Below are 25,353 nucleotides of genomic sequence, written 5' to 3' on the forward strand. Positions count from 1 at the left end.
ACCTCTGAGCCTCCAGCCCGCCTGGCTCTCTCCGTGAGCCCCATCGGGGAGGCCACTCGCTCTGGCCCCATAGCGCTGTCTACACCGAGGGTTAGGTGGGTGTAACTGCGTTGCTCCGGGGTGTGGATTTCCCCCCACCCTCCGAGTGATGAAGTTATACTGGTATCGGTCTGTAGCATAGACCTGGCCAGAGAAAAATGTTCCCGGCAGCTGTTTTTATTTCCTTCCAGAATTTCAAGCGGCTGGGACGAGCAGATTTGCAGGTCGCCTCTTCACGGGGCAATTAGCAACGTTTTTGTGTTGTGATGTCTGTGTTTCGCCAGCCTTGGTGATGGGCAGGGGCCGATCCCTGCAGCAGGCAGCACCTTGCATCCAGAGCAAACCTTTTATTACAGCCAGGAAGCAAAAACTTGGAGAAAGAAATTCAAAGTGAGATTAACGCTGGCAGCAACTTGCATCAAGTCTAAACACGGTGTTATAAGCCTAGCACCCCGCTGAGCCCTCCCGACACCCCGGGGAGTGGGACGTTTCCAGCAATGAATGTGGCAGTGCTCAGCTGAGGCCCAAAGCTTTGGGAAAGGCTGGCACCAGGTCAGCCACCATCACACGGAGGAGTCCTGGCTCCCACCTCCCTCTCAGAGCCAGGGAGAGAATCCAGGAGTCCTGGCTCCCAGCCCATACTGCCCTCACCACTAGAGCCCACTCCCCTCCTCCAGACCAAGGGAGAGAACCCAGGAGTCCTGGCTCCCAGCCCCCCCCCGCTCTAACCACTAGACCCCACTTCCCTCCCAGAGCCAGGGAGAGAACCCAGGAGTCCTGGCTCCCAGCCCCCTCCCCTCCCTGCTCTAACCACTAGACCCCACTTCCCTCCCAGAGCCAGGGAGAGAACCCAGGAGTCCCGGCTCCCAGCCCCCTCCCCTCCCTGCTCTAACCACTAGACCCCACTTCCCTCCCAGAGCCAGGGAGAGAACCCAGGAGTCCTGGCTCCCTGCTCTAACCACTAGACCCCACTCCCCCCCTCTGCCAGCGCTGAGGAGAGAACCCAGGCGACCCCTAGCTCGGAGCCCCTCCCCCATTTTCTTGCTTCCGCCTTTGAAGGGATATGTCCCTCCTACGCCACCATCCCTCCCCGGGCAATCACCCTCTTTGCTCTCATTGGCTGCTCCTGACGCGCCCCGCCTCTCCGCCCTGTTCGCCAATCTAACCCCAGCTCCTCCCTCCCGATTGGTCGGAAGGAGAGGAAAGGGGGCGGGGGAAGAGCCCTGCGTCGTGACGTCACCCCGCCGCCGCCGCTGAACTTCGGGCTCTCGCTCTCTTTCTCCATCCTCTCCGCGTGCGTCACGTTGCGTGCCGCGCGAGGCGCCCCGGAAGGACGCGAGCGGGCGGGGGAGAAAAAAAAAAAAAAAAAAAAAAAAAACAGGGGGCCGCCGCCGCCATCTTGAGAGCGCGGGACGGAGCCAGCGCGGCGCGCGAGACCCCCCCGGCGCCGCCCCTCCCCCGCAGCGCAGCGCGCGGCGCCCGGACGTCGGCGGCCGAGGCCGGGCCGGGAGCGGAGCCCGCGGCCTGAGGCGCGGCCCGAGGCCCAGGGGAGCCGGCGCGGGGCGGGCAGGGCCCTGGGTGCGGCCTCGGGGGCCCGGAGGTTTCGGGGGCCTAGCGGGGGGCTGTGGGGCGAGACGAGGCCCTTAAGGCCTTGGGGGCCGCTGTGAGGGGCCAGGCAGGGAGGGGGGGTCTCTGAGAGTCGGGGGGGCTGAAGTGGGGGGTGCCAGGAGCCAGGGGGTCCTGTGGGGGCCGGGGGGGTCTCTGAGAGTCGGGGGGGCTGAGGTGGGGGGTGCCAGGAGCCGGGGGCCTGGTGGGGCCAGGCAGGGAGGGGGGGTCTCTGAGAGTTGGGGGGGCTGAGGTGGGGGGTGCCAGGAGCTAGGGGGTCCTGTGGGGGCCAGGGAGGGGGGGTATCTGAGAGGTGGGGGTGCCAGGAGCCAGGGGGGCCTGGAGGAGCGGGGCAGGGAGGCTTGCAGGGGAATCAGGGGCTGGAGGCCTGGTCAGGCCCCGTCGCCAGGGGCTGAGGAACAAGCCGGGGGCGGGGGGGTCTGCACCCGTAAGAGGGCTGTGACTGAAGGGGGAGCTTTCTGACGCACGCCCTGCCGGCTTCCCGACCTGAAGGGGCCTCGGTTTCCTGCCCTGGACAGTGGGGCTGGGCAGCCTGAGTTCCTGCCCTCCCACACCAGCACCCAGCAGCCCGAGCCGGCCCCCCGCTGCCCATACGGAGCGAAGGGGGGCGCCCCTGGATTCCTGCCCAAGGAGGCACCCGGAAGGCACAGACTTGAGGCTGCGAGAGAGGGGCACCACCCCAGGGTGCTGCGTTCTGTCTTCGGAGCTGGGTCAGGGAGCGACAGCTATAATCCCAGATTCCCCCCCTCCTCCAGCAACTGCATGATGGCGACCAACATAGGCGACCAGCGATCCTCTGAATGGTGATCATTGCATGTTGGGTGCTTGGGTGGGAACAGTAGAGGTTGCTCGTTAATACACTGCTGCTTCGTGTGCATGGTGTTGACGTATTTGCGGGGAAGGGGATTAGAGGAAACAGTGAAGTGTCTCTAGCAGTGACTGTCTTCATTTGACAGAAGCCCAGATTTATGGGCCTAAAGCAAACTAAGCTCCCCTTATTCTCCCAGGCTGTCACATGCCCTAGTTAGTTAGCCGGGCTGGATCGTCTTGTCACCAAATAGCTACAAAGAAATCTTCTATTTCAGACCATGAGCTAGTGACTCAGAAGGGACAGGAATGGATCCTTGTTCTCTGTGTATTGTAGTGAGCCGGACACAGCGGCTGGCTGTGCTCCTTCCTCTGAAGTAACTGCGCACAGGATCGTCCTCGTCTTGTGTACTTATCATTTTAAAATGACTTGGAAGAGAATTTTGACTCTTTCAAGGCAAGAGTTACCACGGGCTATATGGGACCCTGACCCTGTTGAGGCTCTTTTTATACTGCAGCATAGAAAGGCCCATCTTTTCTCATGGCATTTGAAAATGGCGTGAAGAAATGCTGGAGGGAGGACTGGTGGGTTAAGCCACACAGATTTTGTACTGGTATAGCTGTTTCCATTAGGGGCACGATTGATATTGCTGAAATAGTTATGTCAGTATAAGCCTTAAAGTGGATGCAGCTACGCCAGTATAAAGGTATACCAGTATAGCTAATTTCCCTCATGTGGGCATGAGCTGTACCAGTATAAACACCTTGATAATTGTATCCACGCTGGGAAGATTAATGCATCGGCTTTAATTCTACTGGTATCAAAGTGGTCCAGCTTTTGTGTCTAAACAAGTCTTCTGCATCTTCATTATGTCAAGTGTGACTAGAGTAGATGGGTGAGCCCCTTTAAATGCTTCAGTAAGGTGAAACGTTTATTAGTACTGACAGTGTGGGGATAAAAATTCTGAGCACAAATCTGAAAGAGCCAATCAGAGTGACCAAGGAAGCCAGAAGCAAATTAATGGCCTCATCACTAAAGAGTGGCAGTAAAACCTTTTAAGTGGTCTGGGGATTTCACATAATTTTAGGGGGTGGTTTCTCTGTCAGAAACATTAAATGAAAGGCTTAGAAATACAGCACAAAACAGACCGCCTTAGTACGAGAACCTGTCAAATTAGTGTTAGTCAAATATGTTGTTTGGCTGACTTTGGTATTAAGCGTAACATTCGTGATTTGCATGGCTGGGTTTAGCACTGTGAAGTTCTGAGATCTAGTTCTGCAATGAATTCTCCGCAGGCAAAACCACTTGGCCCATGTGGGTCCTCTGTCAACTTTGTTGGGGGGGCCCCACGCTGTGCTCATTGCAGGATGGGACCCTCCTGGAGTGGAAATGACCCACACATTTTCAGTTCCTTTCTAAAGGCCTCAAAACTATGTGTGAACCGTTTTGCTGCATGCCAGGGTGTTGTGGGTTTTAAAGGTTGTCAGGGATAGGAGGAAAACTGAGGGTGTTTTTTTTTCTTGTTTTGTGATGTATAAAGAAATCTCTCCTTTACCATTAACTGTTTATTGGGGTTTACCTGTATTTGAGGGGGAGGTTTATGTGGTAGGCAAGGGAACCATAGCTTAGCAAACTTTTAAGGCCAGGAGGGACATTAAATCATCTAGTCTGACCTCCCATTTAACAGGCCATTGAATTTCCCCTAATTCCCCTTGTACTGATCCCAATAACTTTCATTTAACTAAGAAAGCATCTTTCAGAAAGGCATCCAGTCTTGAATTGATACCATTCAATTCAGCACAACCTGTGGGAGGTTGTTTTATTGGCCACTGACCCTTACAGTTACAAATTTGTGTTTCTAATTTGTTTGGCTTTAAATTCCAGCCACTGGGTCTTGTGCTGCATCATGATGTGGGTCAAAACCTTTTTTATGAAACCAAGAGAATGGTGCATTGGATAAAGATTCAAAGAGATCTTTTCTCCTGACCATCAGTTTTGAGTTAAATCAGTGTTGGAAAGAGAGTCTGACGATCTTCCCCTTCCCATTGGCTTAGAATCCTGCAAAGACTTAATTTTCCCCATGTCACCTTGGTACCGGTGATGTCATAATCCTGCTAGTTCTCCAGCTGGATGAATAGATATAAAGCACGATTTGATTCACCAAGTGGAAAGCCTCCATTTAAACCATCGATTTAAATCAACTTTTCCATTTGTACTTCAGTTATTTTCTAATGAAAGGTGTATTCTCATTGGTTGATATAACCATTAAAATGTAGCACCTTTACAGTAGAGGTATATCTTTTTGCTATCTTTGGATGTACAGTGTATCTATATACACTTATTTAAACAATAATATAGCTTTATATTTTCAGATTATTAATTGTAAATTTTAGTATGTTGGAAAAAGGTGAATGAGCTATTGCTTAGTTATTACTATTGTGCCATATATTTAAAGTTTGACGTCAAAAGTTATTTGTTTTTCCCCCCGGATTCTTTCTTTATCTAGAAAAGCAGCTTTTAACTCAAAGTTTTTTGGTAGACGCTCATGGATTCAGCAATTTTATTTTTTAATTATTTAGGCCTAACATATCTTGTATTAAATTCAGATTTCCTTTTAAACAGGTTTATTTTTAAAAAGTAAACCTTATTAAAATTTAAATAATCAAAAAATCTGATTTCATAAAAATAATCTTTGATTTTTATCCAGTCAACCATAGAGTCTTCCAGGAACGAACTGGGTAGACAAGACATGAATTTCTACCATAAAACCTCTTAAACACTTCATTATAAGTAAAAGGAGACACAAAATTGGTATGAAATCTGATCCATTTAGGGGCATTCTACTCAGCTTCCTAAAATATCCTCTCCCTGGCCAAGCAAGATGACTTTGCATAGTTTTCTTCACAGTTCATTTGGGAGTTTTCTAAGACCTGGGGCTTGCCAGATATTGGACAACTGAAAATAAGCCATGTAATTTTGAAGTAGGAAGCATGCTTCTTTTATATTTTTTAGAGATTCCTTTTTTATTAAAAAAAAAAAAACCTAAATTGACAGCTATTTAAAAGTCACTCAGAGGTTCGATGCATAGAAGTATTTCTGGCAGCAGGTGGATTAATGAGCAAAATGCAGGTGAGAAGGCCAGAGGTATAACACGCTGTAACGTTACCCTCTGACTTACCTGTGAAGACGAAAGCTTGTTTGTGTCGTCATAAAGTCACTCCTAGGCATCTAGTGTAATAGTCCCAGTGAGACTGGTGTGGCTATCTGGGCATGTGCGCCTCTTTCACAGTAGGCCAGGTTCTCCTATGGAGAAGGGGACTGGCAGTAAGGGACAGAGCTAGCCACTTCTAAGTTTGACTCTGGATCTCATGCGTGAAGGCTTCTCCCCTCTGGCAGTTTGGTGATCTGTGTGAAATGAAGTATCTCAGTCTAGTTCCTAGTGGCCATATTGTGTTTGGCTGGGGGGGTCATGGAGACATGACTCCCAGAGCAGGATGGACTTAGTGATTAGGGTTCCTTTCCCTCCTAGCCTCTCTGTGCCTCAGTTTCCCCTCTGTAGCATGGGGCTAATAGCCCTTCCCAGCCTCATAGGGCTGCTGTGGGGATTAATACATTAAGATTACAAGGCGCTTAGATACTACAGCGGGAAGGGGAGGGGAGGGTGGGGCAGATAAGCATCATAGTGTGTCCTCATTAGTTACCATGTGTGAAGAGGAGACCCTAGAGTGGAGGAGGAGGGCACAGCGGCAGAGATGAGGTGTGTGCAGTACGGTGACTGCCAAGAGAATCACTGTATTTATCCTCTGGGTGGCACTCCTGCCTCCCTTCTGCTCTTAGCTTAAACTGCAGCTTGCTTTACCCTCGACTGCCTGGGGCTGACCCTTACCTGTGCAGCCAGGGCAGAGGGATTCCCAGGCTTCAGGCGTAACTCTCATCTTTCTCTTGACACGTCCAGGGCTCCCCAGTACAATCTAGGGAACAGCACGGCCCGGGAAAACAGCATGGAGGGGCAGGCACACGAGAACCCTGAGTGGGAGAAAGCCAGGCAGGCACTGGCTAGTATCAGCAAAGCCAACGCTGCCTCTGGGACCAACAAGGGCTCCAACAACGGACTGGCTAACACGCAGGTAACAGGCCCCGCTGCTTTTTCATGGGGTTCTGGTCTCCTGGGAGCCAGCGTGCTGGGAGATCTTACCCTGCCCCAGCACCCAAGAGAAGGATCAAAGGTTTAATTTCCATGCCATTTCACTTGGTTCATTACGTGACTCGGGCTGACGGCGTGACCTAGTCAGTAGAGCGCAGGACTGGAACTTGGGAGACCTGGCTTTTCTGGGTGAACCTGGGGAAGTCACGTACCCTCCAGTCCCCTTCTTCTGCCCGTCTTGTCCATTTAGAGCGTCAGACTCTCTAGAGCAGGGACTGTCTCGTGTAGGGCCAGCCCCAAGTGCTGCAGAGGCCCCATCTGGTCCCACAAATCACCTCAGACCACTTGGGATGACTGCTTTTTATACCTTGCTGATTGGACACCTTCGCTCTTCTTTATCTACGTGGCTACCGCCCTCAGGAGCCACAGCCATGGATCAGGGCCCTGTCGTGTGAGCTGCTGTACAAACCCAGAACAACAAGCCCCCCAGTGATCTTCCAGTCTGTTGACAGTCCCAGTTGGATGGTGCCCACGCGCTGGTTTTAGACACCGTCGTCTGTCGACCATGTCGTGTGTGTGTGCGCTTACTGTGCATGCTGGGGACCCCCTGGGTTGCTATCCCCTGCTGCCGCAGCAGCAGCTCATATCCAGAGGTCTGGTACCCGGTGCAGTGCATCCTGGGATAGCCAGTGGAGGACTAACTGCAGCCCTGCACGTGGCTAATGGGGTCCAGTCTGCCCGCCCTCGTCACTGCCTTTCCTGATGGTCCCGTATGTTTCTCTGCAGTATGCGTCTCCGCAAGGCGACCCAAACGCCATGCAGCATCAGCAACAACAGTATTACCAGTGGTACCAGCCGTACAGCTTCGGATACCCCTACAATTACTGTTACCCAATGGTGAGCGATCTAGCCCCGGCCCTGTGTTTGTGACCTTTCAGGAGCCCTGGGTTCGAGCCCCAGCTCATCTCTTGCTAAGTGACTTAGCATCAGCTCATGAGAGGTGCTGGGTGGTGGGAGCTGACTTCAGGACATGTGGGGGGCATTTAATGTCTTGGGGGGGCGGGGGGGTTAGCCAGCATTTGTTCAACTCTTGCCAAGTGCTGTGTCCTGATGCGACTCTGTGGGGCTGGGCTCTTCTCTGCAGAACGTCTACCCAGGCTACAGCTTCCCCAACCAGTACGGGGTCACAGGGTCCTATTCCTCTTCATCAGCCCAGCAGCCGCAAGGTCCGGGCCAGCACCAAGGGAACATGAGCCAGGTAGGTCCTAATGTCCCAGCCCTCGCAGAGTGCTCAGGGGTCATGGTGCCTGACCTTCTGGACAGCGCTCGGTTCTTTCCTCCCGCCCGGGGCCAGGTGTCGCATCAGGATTGTGGCCTAGTGGTTAGAACAGGACTTTGAGCACCTGGGTTCTGTCCTTGGCTCAGATGCAGTGTTCTCTGGGGGTTGGAGCAGGAGGTACTGGGAGTGAGAAATCACTGGATTCTGTTTGAAGCTCTTGGCGGGAGTGTTGTCTAGTTAAAGTGGGGGGCTGGGAGCCAGGACTCCTGGGTTCCCTCCCCAGCTCTGGGAAGTGAGCAGGATAGAGCACAGGGACTGGGTGTATGGCAGCAGACAAGAAACTGAGTTAGAGACTTTTCCTCTTGAGCCAGGGGCTTGTAACCCTTGGCCGCTCCCCAATTCTTAAGACAACGGGCTGAAAATTGCTGTTGGCCCAGTTTCCCCCTCCTTGCCCCGTGAAGGCCGTGGGGCTACACTGGTGTATCTGGGAGTGGGGATGGGCCAGTTTGTCTACACCTCTCCCCGTAATCTGCTTCTCACCGGGCCTTGAAACCTGTGCAGGACAGTCGTGTGCCACCCTCCACTGAGAGCGTCTTTCTCTCCCTTCCAGCCCCCGGTCCCTGGCATGGAGGAAGGCATGGCCTACCCCAACCAACAGCAGCAGATGGCCACCTCCACCCCCCCGCAGCCGCCTCCGCAGCATGGCAGCCACCCCGGGGGCGCCATGGGCCAGCAGCAGGGTGGCTCGTCGGGGGGCCAGCACCTGCAGCAAAACTCTGGCGCCTCGTACAGCCAGCACGCCTACTCAGAGGGGCCCAAGCCCAAGAAGGGGCAGCCGCTGTGGAACCGCATGAAACGTGAGTCCTGGCCCTGGGTGCAAATGGCTGCTCCTGGGTACCGGGCCTGGGTGGGTGGGGGTATCAAAGGATTAGAGCAGGGGAGGCTGGGAGCCAGGACTCCTGGGTCATACCCCTGGGTCTGGTGGGTTAGAGCAGTGGGGAGGGGGCAGGAACAGAACCCAGAGCACTTTCCGGTGGCTAGGATGGGGAGCTAAGGCTTCTGGATTCTGTTCCCAGCTCTGGGCGATTCTTAGGCATTAAAGCAGGAAGGGGGATGGAATGGGGGAGACTGGTGATCGGGCTCTCCTGGGCTCTACTTCGCTCTCCTCGGCCGAGTGGCTGGATGAGCTGGAGTGGGTCTCTCAGCACAGCTCCTTGGAAGTGACTGTAACTCGCCAGCCCCAAGCCTTGCATCTTCTCTGTGGCATCTGCATATGCTCCTGACTCAGGTCAGCCGCTCATCCCCATTGGCAGCACAGAGCCAGCCCCGCTCTGGCAGCGGGAGCGGGACTGTATTTTGGCTCACGCAACATCCCAGCTGTTAATAATGTTCCTGTTGCTGACCCTTTACTGGTGGTGAGAGGTGAGAGTTGGGGCCCAGCGTAACTTTCAGAGCCCAGGTGAAGTTTGTGGCCCTGGTGATGAGGAAAAGCATCTCTTGACTTGTAAATGAGCCGGCGATTATAAATCAAGAGGTAGTAAACACAGAGCTGTTTACACAGCTCTTCAGAGCATAGCAGCAGTTTGTACTTGCTCCCCATCTGTCAAACGACAGTAATACCCCTTCCCACCTCATGGGGGCGTGCTCCGCAATGGAGACGTTCCTCTAAGGAGCATCAAGTGTATTAGGCTTCTGCCTTCTCTCTAGAGGCACTCATCTCCCCTCCTGTGAGAAGTCAGTATTGCTTGCCCTGTGTTTGCATGCAGTCGCTTCTAGGGTGGAGTGTGGGACTGGCTACACAGGGTCCCTCACCTAATGCAGAGATGAAGACACCTCTGGGATGGGATGTGGGGCTGTTTATACAGGGGTTTTACCATCAGCACAGCAAGACAACGTAGCAGTTCAGGACAGGAAGTGAAGAAGATTCTGTTTCCAAGTAAAATTAGAGAGATGGTGGATTGGCTTAAATCAAGTCCGACAGATGTTGGGGTCCCATGTATCTAGTTTTGGGGCTTGATCTCGAGTGAGTCCCTCAAACCCAAGGATTTAAAAATCTTGTAACTCACCTCCTGCTTCAAGCCATCCGGTAAACTTCTCTCTTGTCCCAGCAGAAGCCCCTGGAGCTGGTGGCCTGAAATTCAACATCCAGAAACGCCCCTTTGTGCTAACGAACCAGAACTTTGGGACCTCGGACCAGCACTGCAACTTCGGGCCACAGCAGAACTCAGAGAAACATCACAACCAAGGGTATGTGTCTCGCTCCCCTCCCAGTCCGTCAGTCATGCTCACAATGCCTAAGGGAAGTGGATGGTCTACAAAGGGGGAAGCGACGCAGGGTCGGGAGTGACAGCTGAGTTAGATTCCAGCATTGCCCCTGAACTCCCTGTGGGCAAAATTTTCTCATAAAATCAGCTGTCTGCTCCCTGATTGTCCTAGCAGCCCTTCTCTGCCCGTCTGGCTTGGATTCCTCTTCCTTGAATTATTTCCAGAGAGTTCTCTGGTCTGTGTTAAAGAGATCCAACTAGGTGATCACAACGGTGCCTCCTGGCTTTGGAACCTATGAGGGGAAAAACCCATGGGTGCCCGAAATGGGACACAGGACTCCAGTTGGGGGCTTCCCAGTTCCTTGTCCAACAGGTCAATACTTCCCATTGTGATGGGTTGGACCCCCCTTCCAGGGTGCCACCTGATGTACTGGGGTCCCACTGGGCCCACCCGTTCCACCAGCCTGGCCTCACCCTGGCCTCCTGCGCACACGCATGTGGGTAGGGACACTCCCAGGTGTAGAATCACACACAGTCTGCAATCAGCTCTGCATGGGAAGACTCGGCTCAGGGAATTGCCCAGCACTCTGGTGCACACACCCTGTGCAGTGTAAACCCGAAATTATATTGTCTTGTGCTGTATAGAGATCTATGAATTGCACAATCCGGGTTTTAGAATAAACAAAAAAGTTTATTAACTAAAAAAGGAAAATTGTAAAAAGAAAAGGAGTACTTGTGGCACCTTAGAGACTAACCAACTTATTTGAGCATGAGCTTTCGTGAAGCTTTCCAATGAAGTGAGCTTTCCGATGAAGTGAGCTATAGCTCACGAAAGCACATGCTCAAATAAATTGGTTAGTCTCTAAGGTGCCACAAGTACTCCTTTTCTTTTTGCGAATACAGACTAACACGGCTGTTACTCTGAAACCAGTAAATTGTAAGTGATTCTAATAGCTAGCAAACAGAACAAAGCAGATTTCCTCTGTAGCATTGGGGCATGGGTCACTTGCTGGAGGATTCTCTGCTCCTTGAAGTCTTTAAACCACGATTTGAGGACTTCAATAGCTCAGACATAGGTGAGAGGTTTTTTTGCAGGAGTGGTGGGTGAAATTCTGTGGCCTGTGTTGTGCAGGAGCTCAGACTAGATGATCATAATGGTCCCTTCAGACCTAAATATCTATGAATCTATAAGATTACTGAGCAAATAAACAAAACACGCAAACTAAGCTTAATACACGAAAGAATATTGGCTACAAATAATAATTTCTCACCCTAAATGTTGTTGTTTCAAGCAGTTTGCAGAGTTTCTTGCAGATAAACCGCATTGCTTGCAGCTTAAATCTCTAGGTATTCTTTTCACAGGCCAGACCTTTCTCGCCTGGGCTCAGCCCCTGCCGCCCCACCCCTCAGCTTAGTTCCTTTTTTTCTTCAGGTGTTTTCAGCAGTCTTCCTTCTTGGGCAGGGAGGCAATGGAGAAGAACCAAGATTAACTCACTTCCCAGCCTTAAATAGGATTTGCATATGGCAGGAATCCTTTGTTTCCCTGTTTGACCCCCATCCCCTCTTAATGGAAAAACACTAGAAGTCCAAGATGGAGCCTAGTACCAGGTGACATGATCACCTGGCTCTGTAATGTCAAAGCAGCATCCCAGGAAACTTCTCTGGAAGACAAGAGATTAGTATCTTCAAAGTCCTATTGTCCTTCCTAATGGCCCATCCAGGTTGTTTGCGTACTCTCTGGCGGGCATTCCCTGGGTTTACACACAGTTGTAATTGTTACATAGTCGGTATTCCTAACTTCAGATACAGAAGTGATCCATGCATACAAACAGGATAATCATATTCAGTAAATCATAGCCTTTCTCATGATACCTCACATGACCCATGTTGCATAGAACATACCTTAGTTATACTGTTTCCATATCATGACCATATCTCTATGAAGAATATGGGGCGTCATGTCACACCCACACCTTCTGGAAACATCTAGCATGATCTATCTTAGGGTTGCCCCATCTTAGGATCTATAAGTCCCATCAGCTAGGAGCTGGTCTATGTCCTGGACCGCAGGAGTTTATCTCCCATCCCAAACCCCGCTTCAGTGGCTCACCTTGGGTCTCTAACGTATGGCTTCTATTCTGGTCCTTCCCCGGCAGCTCGTCTGCCGGCAAACCAGAGGACTGGCCCCAGGACATGAAGGAGTACGTCCAGCGCTGCTTCACCGCCTGCGAGTCGGAGGAGGACAAGGATCGGACGGAGAAGCTGCTGAAAGAGGTGCTTCAAGCCAGGCTGCAAGACGGCACGGCCTACACCATCGACTGGAGCAGGGAGCCGCTGCCGGGGTGAGCCACGGTGCCAGCGGGGTGAGGGTCGGGGGGCGGAACAGTGCGGGGTTGGGAGCCAGGACTCCTGGGTTCTCCAGATACTGTCAGGAGTAGGCGCTGTTGGAAAACAGGGGTGATCTCGGCCCCCCAAGAGGCAGGGAGCTGAGGCTCCCTCAGCGAACACTAGCAACGCTCTGACCCCCAGCGGCCTCTCTTGTAACGTGTGCCCTCCCCTCCAGGCTGGGCAGGGACAGCACGGCCGAGAGCCCCAAGAAGAAGCGCTGGGAGATGTCTTCGCTTCACACTCCCCGGGGCCCCATGCCCTCCGTCCTGTCGCCGCAGCAGCAGCAGCAAAGGGGCAGCAGTGGGGGCAGCACGGTGGGCTCCCAGTCCCAGCGCGGGGGGGGCAGCGGGGCTGGCCGGGCCCGAGGGAACAGCTTCCCCACCAAATTTGGGAACCGCAACGTCTTCATGAAGGAGAACAGCTCGTCCTCCAGCGCTGGCTCCCGCTCCCGCTCGTCTTCTCGCTCGCCCAGCCGTCACTTCCGGCGCAGGTAGGGGACTGCGGGGCCACACGGGGGCCCAGCCAGTCCTCGGGGAGTCATCACCAACCTGGGATACCTGAGGGCTGAGCCCCTCAGACAGCCCTAGCTAGGCCCCGAAGGCGTGATGTGATTAGAGACAGGATGAGACCCCGGGGGCTTGTCCTACCTGGCGTCCTGGCCCCCTCGTCCTCCCCCTTCCCCCAATCAGGCCCCTGGGCCTGTCTAGCCTGGTATTCCCCATCCCGGCCTTTTCTTGGATCAGACCAAGAGGCCTAGCCAAGCTGGTATCCCTGACGCCATGCTGGCTCAGCCCCTCGGGCCCCTCCAAGACACTTAAAAGCTAAGTTAACCTGGTGGGTGGGGAGACAACACTGGAAATGGGACCCCAGTGTGACCGGCACGGCGACACCTGCCTGAGTCTGCGGAGAGCCTGAGCCGTTGCTCTGAGAGTGGGGGAGAAGTGCTTATGCATCCCAGTGCCTCTCCTGCTCAGGGGGAGCTCTCACCCCCCCACGCAGGAGACTCGGGGCGGGGGGGACAGCTGGGGAAGAGCCCTTGCTCCCTGCCTAATTTCAGGGGTGGTCTGGCTCTTGGGGCGGGGCGGGGGGGCACCAGGATTGCTGTGTTCTAACCCTGCCTCTTTCGGGCAGCGATTCCCATTCGGACTCCGACAGCTCCTTCTCCGGCACCGATTGCCGTCTGGCCAGCCGCAGGAGCGCGCCAAAAAACCGCGGCCGAGGGGGGCACGTGGACCGGGGCCGCATGAGGGTGCAGAGGGGTAAAAGGTAACCCCGCTGCGTACCGGTCTTGGGCATGCCAGCCAGGAAGTGGTTAGGTGGGGGACTCTTGGGGGTCGGGACCAGCCTGGCTTAGCTTCAGGTTGGTCTGTGGCTTCGGTGTGCAAAGAAGCAGAGTTTGAGCCCAGATGGGGAACCAGGATTCCTGGGGTCTCCTGGGCTCTCGGTGGGGAATGGAGGCTAGCGGGTTAGAGCGAGGGCAGAGTGGGAGTCAGGACTCCTGGGTTCTATCCCAGTTCCTCCCACAGATTTGCCATGTGACCCTGGGCAAATCTGCTGCCCCCTCCACTTGGCTGCTGAGCTGGGCCTCCCGGCCACGTCCCTTTCAGGCATGACCAGGGCCCCTCCAAGCGCAACCGCAGGCGGAACGCCATGGACTACGAGGACCCCGAGAAGGAGTTCAAGAAGCAGCGGCGGGCAGCCCGCTTCCAGCATGGCCACTCCAAGAAGCTGCGCCTGGAGCCCCTCATCCTGTCCATCAATAGCCTGGACCCTGCTGGCTCGGAGAGCCTGGACTGGAATGAGCTGAAGATTATGGGCACCTGTCAGGAGATCACCAAGCACTACCTGCGGCTCACGTGCGCCCCTGACCCCTCCACCGTCCGGCCTGTCTCGGTGAGTGCCGGGCAGCCTCCACTGGGGTTACTGTAGTGCCCCGGGGCAGGCCAGGGGCCCCAGATGGGATTGGAGAGGGGACCATAATGCTGGGAGCCGAGGGGGTGTCCCAGCTGAGATCACAGCTCCGAGGGTATCTGGTGATCCGGCAAGGCGAGGAGCCAATGCTCTGCCCCGTGAAAGCTGCTGGTGCCATTGTGCGCTAGTGGCTAGAGTCCAAGATGCCTTGGGGGGTGGGGGAGGGGAAGTCACTTCTCTGTTTCCTGCCTCAGTTTCCCCTCCCAGGCTTTGTCTATGCCATACTCCAGCATGGGGACTCTGTCTAGGCAGCACCCCACATATGGAAGCTGGGCCTCTGGTCTCAACTTGGGCCTGTACTGCGTGATTGGGACCCGCAAATTTTGCATGGCATGTTTGTGTGTGGGAAGGGGGAGGCCTGCTGTAATAGTGAGCCCTGATCTGGGGTTGGGAGGAGCATAGGGGATGGGTTTATGTCGGAGGGGGTGTGACTGTGTCTCAGGCCCTGGCAGGGTCGGTATGGGTTGGATCCTGGGGTTGGGGTCTGTGCAGGGTGAGGGTGGGCCCCGGATCTTGGTTGGGGTCTGGGCATGGGGGGCTGATCTTGGGTAGAGGTCTGGGCAGCCCCTGGCACTATGGTCATCACCCCCAAAGGCACACCCCTCCAAAGCAGCCATCAGCCTGCTCGTGGCCCGGGGGCCAGCCTGGCTTCGTGGCCTGCTGTCTCGTGAAGCGCTGGGGCTGGGCGCTTTGAGGCTCCGCTCCCCTGTGGCAGCCAGGGCTCTAACACCGTCCTGTCTAGCGAGGGCGCTGCTGTCCCCTGGGCGTTGCCGCTCTCGCGCGTCCCCTGCTCACCCAGGTGCTCTGCGTTCCCAGGTGCTGAAGAAATCCCTGTCCATGGTGAAGTCGCACTGGAAGGAGAAGCAGGATTATGCCTTCGCTTGCGAGCAGATGAAATCGCTCCGGCAGGACCTCACGGTGAGCTGCCGGCCCCTCTCCCGGGAGGGGTCCCCAGGGAGTGGAGCTGCAAATACGGGTCTTGGCAGAGCCCTTTCCTCTGGGGGCTCCTCTGCGCGGGGAAACCGGTCGCTTTGGACACAGAATAGTGACTCCAGTCTTGGGTGTCTACACAGGGTCACACTGGATCATTCTCCTGCTATAGCCGTGTTGATTAACTTCTCAATATAGACAAGCCCTAAATGGCTAGACATGGTGTGACTTGGGACTCCTGGGTTCTCTCCCCAGCTCTGGGAGGGGAGTGGGGTCTAGTGGTTAGAGCTGGGAGCTGGGACTCCTGGGTTCTCTCCCCAGCTCTGGGAGGGGAGGGGGGTCCAGTGGTTAGAGCAAAGGGGGCTGGGAGCCAGGACTCCTGGGTTCTCTATCCAACCGTACCATTCACTTGCTGTTTGACTTCAGTCAAAATTGGTGGCAGCTACAAGCAACTTCCTGTCTTGAGTCGGGGGAGGAATTCTCCCTTCCTAGACAGGAGGCTTTGTGCGTTGCTGTATCACTATATTCTGTGTACACAAACTCTTCCTCCCGGCCCTTGGATCCACCAGCGCTGACTCCTGGGCCGTGGGGTTAACTTCTCCTCGCTCTCTGGAGCTGCCCACCTCGCTGGCTTGCCCTGTTGGCACCCCTGGGGGGAGCAGCTAGTCAGAGCTCTTAAGGTGGCAGCCGCTCCGTCGGCCGGGTTACTGGGAGCCCCAGAGATTCCCTTGCGGAGGCTCCTGACCTCTGCCACTCTCAGTACAGGAGAAGCGGCTCCATGGGACGGTCTGGTGGCAGGCCGGTCATCACTGGGGGAGGGGGTTGTGTTCGAATCCAACCTGGGTAATGCAGGCTGTAGAGCGTCCCATGGGGATCCCTGCTTGTGTCTGGAGTAACCCCTCTCCCCTGCTCCATGCAGGTTCAGGGCATCCGCACGGAGTTCACGGTGGAGGTGTACGAAACCCATGCCCGGATAGCGCTGGAGAAGGTGAGGGGGGGGTGGGGTCTGGGTTGTCGCTTGCACGCTTGCTCTGTCGTTGGGGGTAGGTGTCAGGAGGCGGGGGCGGGATGTCTGTCCGCTGAGATAAAACCGGAGTGTTGGGGGCAACGTGGAATGGGCCAGGTGTAAGGGGGGCAAAAAAGGGCAAGTGGGCTTGAGCATCCAGTTGGACTCCTGGGTTCTATCCCTGACTTCGGGAGAGAAGTGGGGCCTAGTGGTTAGAGCAGTGGGGGGCTGGGAGCCAGGACTCCTGGGTTCTCTCCCCAGTCCGTTGTCAATGCGCCTTGGGTGAGTCGGGCTCTGGCCCAGTAACAGGAATTCCCGTCTCTCCCCAGGGAGATCATGAGGAATTCAACCAGTGCCAGACCCAGCTCAAGTCTCTCTATGCAGAGAACCTGCCGGGCAACGTGGGGGAGTTCACCGCCTACCGCATCCTCTATTACATCTTCACCAAGAACTCCGGAGGTGAGCGAGCTGGGCAGGCCCTGGCCGGGGACGGGATGGGGAGGCTCACGCAGTGTAAATATTCAGAGCCGCCACCTTGGCATAAGTCCTCCTTGGCTGCTGGCCCCACATTCCCTAACCATAGAGACCCTTCCCTAGAGTGGTGTCATCCCCCCACAGCTCAGCCCTTGGCCGCAGAGCAGGGCTGCCCAGCCTTTGGGTGGGGTCCCCCCCCCTTGGCCCCAGAGTGCCTGCCTGTGTAAGTGCCACTCTGTCCATCACCCTGCTCCAGTCTGCCACTCTATGGTGAGCCTTGGAGGACTCCCCAGGGATTCTGAGCCATAGAGCCCACAGGGACACCCAAAGAGCCAATGAAAATGGCCATCCGAGATGGAGAGCCTCCCAGCCAGTACCAGGAGACCGCACCTGCTCTGCAGTGCCCCCAGGGCTGGGAACGGGCCTGTGGCCAGCCGCAATAACCGCCTGCCTCCCCTCCCCTGCAGACATCACCACGGAGCTGGCCTACCTGACCAAGGAGCTGAAGGCGGACTCCTGCGTGGCCCATGCCCTGGCCCTGCGCGCCGCTTGGGCCCTGTCCAACTACCACCGCTTCTTCAGGCTTTACCGCCAGGCGCCCTGCATGTCCGGCTACCTCATCGACAAGTTCGCCGAGCGGGAGAGGAAGGCGGCGCTCAAAGCCATGATCAAAACGTATGTCGGGTCGGGAGAGCGCCCCGCCCGCTAACCCCACCCCCTGCCTGGCGGCTGGGCTGTGGTGCCCCCTCGCTGGCTGAGCACCGTCCTCCGGAGGCGCCTGGCGCCTCCCGTCCGAATTGGGGTAGACATGTGGGTGCATCCAGTCACCTCTCCTCCGGTCGTCTCCTGGCTCGCTGTACGGCTGTGTCCGATTGGCCAACTAGGGCCAGGGTTAGGAAGGATCCCACGCTGGTAGGGGGGGTGACCTAGGTCGGTGGGGAGAGGGGCAGTCGTCCATGATCTTAACCAGCTCCTCTGGTTCCGAGTAGCCGTCTCCCTCCGGTAGGTAAGTAGAACGCAGCCAGTAGTCAGGGACTCGTCTCTGCTCCGTGTCCAGATGCTGTGTAGCCCTTGGGTCGAAGCAGGGAGCTGGGACCGGCCTGGCTTGGGCTGAGGCAGGGGATTGTAGCCCGGCAGCGAATCTTCAGGGTGTGGGGGGCTTAATTCATGGGAGATCCAGGTTCGCACCTTGCCAAGCGGTGGCAGATCCAGGTGTCCTAGTGCCGTCGCCCCCAGACAGGACTGGTGGGGAGGGGTTCCCGTTACGTTGACAGTAGTAGCACCCAGGTCGGGATCAGGGTGGTGCCGTGGTGCTGGACGGGGGCACTTTTTTCTGGAGGTTGGATCTCCTGAAACCTTCTCCGTTCTGATTGGGAAAGCGCTGGGGTTTCCCTCGGGGAGCGAGGGAGGCTCAGCTGGGCTCAGCTGCCCTCCCTCTCCAGCTGAGATTCACCGGGGCCAGGCTGCTGCCTAAAGTGGTGGAGGCGGGGGGGCCAGGCTGTTGCGGGGGGGACAAGGGCAAAGCTAGAGAGGGAGGAGGGTTGGGAGTGGCCTAAGTGGCCACACAGGGAGATTCTAGCAATCAGATCGGCCCCATGGCAGCTGCCTTCCCTGCTCTTGAAAGAAGGGACCTCGCGCTGCCCCTTACAGGCGTGGGGTGCATTCCCCCCGAAGAGCATGGGTGCAGGGGGAGGGTGTGTCTGCTACCCACCGCTTGACCTGGGATGTGGATAGTTGCTGTCAGGGTGCAGGCTACTGAACTGACTGCAGGGATGGGTGGGAGCTAGTGGTTTGGGGCAGGCAGCTACCCGTGTGGGTTTGATCTTCGTTGCGGGGGTGCTGCCTGGGAGTCAGGTCGGGGAAGGGCTTGGGGGGATCAGAGCTGCGGAGGGAGGAGTGTGTGTGCAGGCTGTTCGGGAGTCAGGTCCGGGGGGAATGGCGGTGTGGGGTCCGATCTAATGGGGCAGGGTGTTGCGGGGGGGCAGATCTAGTGGGGTAGGTCGCTTGGGGTCAGGCCTGGGAGGCAGGGCATTGTGGGGGGCAGCTCTGAGGTGGAGGGGTGTACTGGCTAGATCCGTTAGGTGGCGGTTCAGTCTGTACTTGTCCTAACCTGCCTCCTGCTGCGTTTTCCCCCCGTTCCTTGGTGGGTTTTGTTTATTTGTTTCGTTTTGTTTCCTTCAGTTTCCGCCCGGTGCTCCCCGTCTCCTACGTTCAGTCCGAGCTGGCCTTCGAGGCTGCGGAGGAGTGCCAGCTCTTCCTAGCCGCTCTGTCCCTGGTGTACACAGGCACCGACGCAACCAAGATTGACTGCAGGCAGAGCTTAGCAGTCCTGGCCAACTTCTAACCTACCCCCCACTCCTCCAAAGCCCCCCTCTAATCGCAACCAAAGGGTAATGGCGGCTTGGTGTGTGCCACAGGCCAGCCACCGGGGCATTCCCCCTTGCCTCCACGCACCTCCGCAGACGGAAGAGGGTAAGACGGCCGGCCGCTGGACAGCTCCTCCATGGCGTGCCGGGCAGGGGCCCCGCGATGTTAACGCTTTTCTTTAGTCTCTTGCCAGCGGATCATTCTCCAGGGGCGCTGGGGTGGGGAGGGTCAGGGAACGCAGCCTGTCCTCCACAGCAAAATGCCCTCACCTAGTGTGAATGCCAGCCCGTGCCACCTCAGTCTTCGGCTCGGCGCGCACATGCCCGTGTTCGAAGAACCGCCCCTACCCCTGCCGATCTGTGCAAATTGTGTCGGGAGAAATCAACTACAAAACGCAACACACTTTCCTTTCCTCCCGCCCGGAGCAATCGGAAGTGAACTCCGGAAGGAAAGAAAAACCCAGAGCTTAGCTGGGCTGCCTAGTTAAACGACCCTAGCCACAGGAAGCAAACGTCTAGAGCCGGCCGGTCTGGAAGTCTTTTCCAGAACTGTCTAGATCCTCCTGGCACTTTAAAAGCCAAGGAAACCATTTCCTCTGTGCAATGCTAATCTCTTCTTGGAAATGTGATTTCTCTGTGTATATTTCTCCAGGATGTGCTGTACAGAACCCCACCCTTCTATGATGTAAATAAGGAGAGAAATCCATTGTATTTTGTAAAGTATCTTTTCTACTTTTTTTAATGATAAACTTTAGCAGGTCGGGTTGTGATTTTTCTTTTGTTGACATTGTTGGGGTTTTTTTGTTTTTTTTTTAAAGAGTAAATCCTTTGTTGGATGTTGTGTATATTTCCATCTTGATCTGAAACTAACGTTGTCTCAGTTTTCTCTCTCTCTCTCACCCCTGCTTTTGAGCTTTTTGGCCAGCCTTCGAAAGAAAGCCAAACCAAAAAAAGGCGCACCTGGGCAAAAAGAGAAAACAAAGAAAGAGCCGAAAGCACAGTGGAGGAGAATGAAAGCCGAAAGATCGAGCCCTGATCGCCTAACCCCCCGCCTCAGAGACTGTTGCTTAGAGACATTGTAAGAATCGGGGGGACCTGACGTAGAGAGAGAGTGGAATTGGGGTGATGCAGACCACACAGCTGCCGGGAATTGGTCGTCCCTCCGCTAATGGATTCAACCAGTTGCCAGCAAATCTTCCAGTCACGTCTAAGTTTCACCGTTTCTGTGTCCTGGAGTTTTTTTGTCTATGCTCAGTTTAGTTGATCTTTATTTATTATTTTCCCCCCCATTTCCTCAGTTTCTTTACAGGTAACTTGGTAATGATCCATTCCCTCCCCTTTCCCCATCCACAGTCTAATTGTCTTTTTTTCTTTTTTTTTTCCCTTTCTTTCTATAGTCTTTAGCATCTCATTCTCCTTCCAAGCCTTCCCCCTTCCTTTCTTTTTGTTGGACATATGTAACTTTCTGATGTGCACTTGACAGCATGAATAGCTGGATTTCAAATGCTCTTTTTTTTCTTTCCAGAAACTCTCTTCCTTTTTTGAGGAGTATTTTTCTCGAAATTGAAAATTAATAAAAACGACAAACGTAGGAAGAAATGCTTTGGGCCACTGTCCTCTTTTTATTTTTTTGAGACTGGATCAGGGGCTCCCATGTGGGAATTGGGATGCCGGCGTTTTCCCTAGTGCCTGTGACCTTGGGCAAATCGCTCCTGGCCAGATTTCCAAAGGGATTTTAGATGCTGAAAGATGCAGACAGGTGCCTAATGTGGCATAAAGTGGCCGGGCTTGCTTAACCTTCATAGTGCTAAGCTGGTTTGGAGAATCCCGCTGGACTCTCCGCATCTTTGGTCATCATTGAGTCTGAACTGTAGAAGACAAGCCCCTACCCCTGCTGTGAATGAATTCCTGCTTGAGCGAGAGCCATTAGTCTAGTCCTTTGCTAGCACCAGCAAAGGCCGCAGATCGGCCCGTTCCTATCCGTAGCAAGAGGCTGGAACGGGTTAGATGCCAATTTCATCGTCTGCACACGCTGACCAAAGACTGTTTCTAGCTACAGTGATTGGAATTTAGAGAGAGGCACAGAGAGAGCTGCTTGGGAACGGGTGTTTCCTTGGTACGGGTTCACCCGGGCTGTTCCTGATTTGGGTATAAAGGGGAGGAAGCAGCTGGGAAAATTGCCGTTGATTGTAGAGAAAATTGCTTGAAAAGACACGTCCGTGTTGTGGGGCAAAATGATCCAAGAGCATCAAATTCTTCCCACCAACATGTGCAAACCCACAGGGGTGAGGGGGACAGACCGGGGCTCAACCCCCTGTCTTCCAGCTGCAGCAGCTGGGTGGGAGCCTGGGTTGCGGGACCCTTTGCCATGGAGCGAGCCAGCTGGCAAAGGACCAGAGGCAGGAGCTCCCTGGGTCCACCCCAGGCAGGTTGTACAATGAGCCGGGCCCTGCATCTCAGCTAGGACCTCCCTCCTCAGAGGCTGCTGGCTGGGTGAATGACTTGGGGTTTAGGAAAGGGGGGAGATGCCAGGGAAGGGGATTATATGCATGGGGGCAAGGTGAATTGGGGAGCAGAGCTTGGGGCTAGAACCCAGGCATCCTGGCTCCCAGATGTCCCTGCTCCTTTCTGAGCTGCAGATAGAACCCAGGAGTCCTGGCTCCCTACACCCCCACTATAATCATTCAATCCCCTGCTCCTCCCAAAGCTGCAGATGGAACCCAGGAATCCTGGCTCACAACACCCCTGCTATAATCACTCAGTCCCACTCTCCTCCCAAAGCTGCACATGGAACCCAGGAGTCCGGCTCTCAGCCCTGCCTGCCCCCATAACTACTAGGCCCCATTCCCCTCCCTGCAGTGGGGACAGCCCAGGAGTCCAGCTCCCAGCTTTCATCTTGATGAGGGGACCTGAGAGAAGAGCTGCCCTCCCCTCAAGTTTTGATTTGGGGGGGTGGATAGAAAGGTCAGTAGGGCCCCAGCTCCTCTGGATTTGGGGAGGGGTGTAGGGCACCCCCTCAGTACAGATCCAGCTCCACAAGGGTGCTGTAAAACCCATCCGTCCGTCTGCCCCTGCCCACCTGGCACAGACACAGCGATTCCACTGCCTGGGTCCCCAGCTCCTCCCCGGGGGGCTCTGCGGGCAGGCTCAGCTTCAGCTCCCCACCCGCCGGGATCTTGGCCACGGTGAGATGGAAGCAATCGTGGGCTGGGAGCGGGAAGACAGTCAGCCCCTTGCAGACAAATCCCTGCTCCAGGGCGTGGGCCAGCCCTGCCAGCTCCGGGCCTGGCGCGGGGGCGGCGTACAGCACCCGGCCCTGGAAGGTGCCCAGGCCCCGGAAGCGCAGGAGCGGGGTAGGCGGCAGGAGGTGCCGGTGCTCAGCCTGCAGCTCCCGCAGGGCGGTGACGGCCGCCTGCATCTCGCCAGCACCGTCCAGCCGGAGGAGGCAGAGGGTGAGGTGGAGGGTGGGCAGTGGGGCACAGAACTCGGCCAAGCCGGGGTTGGCCTGGGTCAGGGCCTCCTGGAGCCGGGCCACCGAGCCCCGCAGCTCCGGGCTGGTGATGCGCACGGCCACAAAATGGGTGGGGCGTGGGGGCTGCGAGGCCACTGGGGGGCGGCTCAGGGCTCCTGGTTCAGCTTCGGCATCTTCATCCTCCTCTTCGCTCTCCGGAGCTACGGCTTCCTCTGGCACCCCGGCTCCACCGGCCGGCGAGCATCCCCCAGCTGAGCCACCATCCCCCATTCCCACGGCCTGTTGGCGCCCGGCCTCTTCCTCCATCACCTCCAGGATGGTCCGGCCACCCCCGGTGGAGCCGAAGACGTCGTCCAGCCGGCTGGCTTTGTCCCACACTACACGGCCGCGGTATTTGAAATACTGGATCCTGTGCTGGGGTATGGCCAGCACCTCCGGCCCAACCGAGGCCAGGTCCTCCCAGGAGAAGGCCGTGAAGGCGTCTTCCCGCACGCCAGAGAAGCGATCCAGGTGGCCCACGGTGAACGCGCCGGGCGGCAGCTGGCGGTCCCAGAGGATGCGGGAGACGACGTCCCCGGCTGTCTTCATGGGGGGCTTCTTGCTGGGGCATTTGGGGGGCGGCTGGGGGGCGGCAGGCGGGGCACCGGGGTGGGGGTTCCGGCAGCGGGCCCCGAAGCGGCAACTGCCCGCCAGGAAGAAGCGGCAGGTGGGGCTGAGCGTGGGGGCTGGATCTGTAACTCCTGGCCCATCGCACCCCGGTTCCGGGGCTCCCCCTGTGGGGTCGGCTGGGGGGGCAGCAGAATTTCCCGCAGCGGACGGGCCCTCCATTGCGTCAACAGAGTCCGGTCTGCAAGGCAAAGAGAGAGTTAGCACAGGGGCCAAGGCCTTTCCCCTTTCTGGGGGGCAGGCCCCGATCTGGAACGGGACAAGGGGCCTTTCCCCTCTAGGGGGCGCTGGCTTCTATCCGACCCCAGGGCAGGGGACTGGCTGGTTGAGGGTGGGCAGGGACTCCGGCCTGTCCCCACTGGGAGCAGGCTGCAGGGGCCGATCCTGCTGCATTGATCAGGAATTACCTGCCTCTGAGGAGCTGGGTGTCCCTGAGCCAGGCCTGCATGAGGATTTCCTGCTTTGGCCACGCCCCTCCCAGCTGGGCCACTTGCCCAGGGCTATAAAGGGAGCTGCAAGGGCTGATGGGAAAGGCGGTGAAATTTTTATGGCTCTAAACCCCAGGCCTCCAGCAGGGGGCAAAGAGCAACCATGGTGAATGTGTAATTCGCTGATTAGCCCCGCCCAGAGCCAGCAAAGAAACCCAGGAGTCCTGGCTCCCAGCCCCACCCCTGCTCTTACCATTAGCCCCCACTCCCCTCCCAGAACCAGGGAGAGAACCCAGGAGTCCTGGCTCTCCCCCGCAACACGCTTACCACTAGACCCCGCTTCGCTCCCCGAGCCTGTCCTGGCTCCCAGGCCGAGAGCCGAGGGCTCTGCTTGTCACAGTCCAGGCCCTGTTACCAGCCCCGTCCTTGCCAACTTCCTCGACGACAATAATGTTCCCCTGCATAACTTGACTGTGGATGGGACGGGGCATCATTTGGACACTGAGATAAGGCATAACCGTCCTTTAGCCTTGTGTCTGAGCCATAACCCCACCCAGCGCGCAGGAGCGAACCCAGGAGTCCTGGTGCTCCGCCCTTCCCCTCTCTAACCACCAGACCCCACTCCCCTCCCAGAGCCAGGGAGAGAACCCAGGAGTCCTGGCGCTCAGCCCCCTCCCTGCTCTCACCACCAGACCCCACTCCCCTCCCAGAGCCAGGGAGAGAACCCAGGAGTCCTGGCGCTCAGCCCCCTCCCTGCTCTCACCACCAGACCCCACTCCCCTCCCGGAGCCAGGGAGAGAACCCAGGAGGCCTGGCTCCCCCTCCCCCAGGGAAATGCCCTGTGCCTCATTCCCCATCCCCACCCGAGCCAGCCATGCTGATGTTGCATCAGGCTCCCAGCTGCTCTGTTTCATTTGGGCACTTAGCTCCCTGTTCCTGGCAGGGCAGACCAGGCCTCCTGGACAATGTCACCCCACCCACAGCCCCGGCCCCAGATCTGTTTACAGTGGAAATCGCCCGGTGCCAGAAAATTCACAGAGCATGACTGGGAGCCCGGGGCACCATTGGGGGATGCTAACCCAGCCGGGGGGGGGGGGGGGGGGGAGGGAAATAGGGGGGGAGGCTGGACAAGGTTTTGGGGCAGGGGGGCGTTAATGGTGAAGTCCTGGCTTCTGAATCCTGGTGGGCTGACAGGCCTGAGCCCCCTGCGGGAGGATTTACCCTTGGGCCCGGGGGGGTGGGGGGGGGCGACAGGGAAACAGGACCCTAATTCTCCGCTGGTCTGGGGCGGTGGGCAGCGGACAATGCCAGGGTAGCGCAGGGTAAGAGGGAGCGCATGTGGGGGGGGCATGGACAGAGGGGAGCTGGGGTGGGGCAGGGGGGAAGGATCAGGTAGAAGCAGGCCTGTGGGGTGTCTCAGGAGGAAAAGACAGACCCAAGCCAAGCGAGCTGGACAGACGTCTCTTGTCCGCCTGGCTCCGGCGAGGGTGGC

General features: G+C 56.5%; 2 protein-coding genes across 2 annotated transcripts; one reads left to right on the forward strand and one right to left on the reverse strand.

Moving 5' to 3' along the window:
• Positions 1-2,021: 2,021 nt before the first annotated feature.
• LENG8 (leukocyte receptor cluster member 8) lies at positions 2,022-20,897 on the forward strand. The gene is made up of 15 exons (XM_048832463.2): positions 2,022-2,468; positions 6,429-6,600; positions 7,404-7,514; positions 7,762-7,875; positions 8,507-8,753; positions 10,008-10,143; positions 12,317-12,502; positions 12,724-13,038; positions 13,680-13,814; positions 14,156-14,441; positions 15,336-15,437; positions 16,369-16,437; positions 16,785-16,914; positions 17,397-17,604; positions 19,111-20,897. Exons 1-15 carry the CDS (start codon positions 2,428-2,430, stop codon positions 19,271-19,273), a joined length of 2,415 nt encoding a protein of 804 aa, XP_048688420.2. The 5' UTR covers positions 2,022-2,427; the 3' UTR covers positions 19,274-20,897.
• Positions 20,895-24,080, reverse strand: LENG9 (leukocyte receptor cluster member 9). The gene is made up of 2 exons (XM_048832486.2): positions 23,841-24,080; positions 20,895-23,614 (listed from the first exon to the last, which is right to left on the reverse strand). Exons 1-2 carry the CDS (start codon positions 23,879-23,881, stop codon positions 22,312-22,314), a joined length of 1,344 nt encoding a protein of 447 aa, XP_048688443.2. The 5' UTR covers positions 23,882-24,080; the 3' UTR covers positions 20,895-22,311.
• Positions 24,081-25,353: the final 1,273 nt, after the last annotated feature.

The sequence above is a fragment of the Caretta caretta genome, chromosome 23 (assembly GCF_965140235.1).
Source record: "Caretta caretta isolate rCarCar2 chromosome 23, rCarCar1.hap1, whole genome shotgun sequence".
In the NCBI taxonomy this organism is placed as follows: domain Eukaryota; kingdom Metazoa; phylum Chordata; order Testudines; family Cheloniidae; genus Caretta; species Caretta caretta.

What these genes read in the sequence shown, in the direction of transcription:
- LENG8 (XM_048832463.2), top strand. Translation starts at nt 2,428, where the DNA reads ATGATGGCGACCAACATAGGCGACCAGCGATCCTCTGAATG. An exon ending in ACCAAGGGAACATGAGCCAG is followed by an intron (nt 7,876 to 8,506) that starts GTAGGTCCTAAT and finishes TCTCCCTTCCAG; the next exon opens with CCCCCGGTCCCTGGCATGGA. An exon ending in CCCGGATAGCGCTGGAGAAG is followed by an intron (nt 16,438 to 16,784) that starts GTGAGGGGGGGG and finishes GTCTCTCCCCAG; the next exon opens with GGAGATCATGAGGAATTCAA.
- LENG9 (XM_048832486.2), bottom strand. Translation starts at nt 23,881, where the DNA reads ATGCAGGCCTGGCTCAGGGACACCCAGCTCCTCAGAGGCAG. An exon ending in ACCCAGCTCCTCAGAGGCAG is followed by an intron (nt 23,615 to 23,840) that starts GTAATTCCTGAT and finishes TTTGCCTTGCAG; the next exon opens with ACCGGACTCTGTTGACGCAA.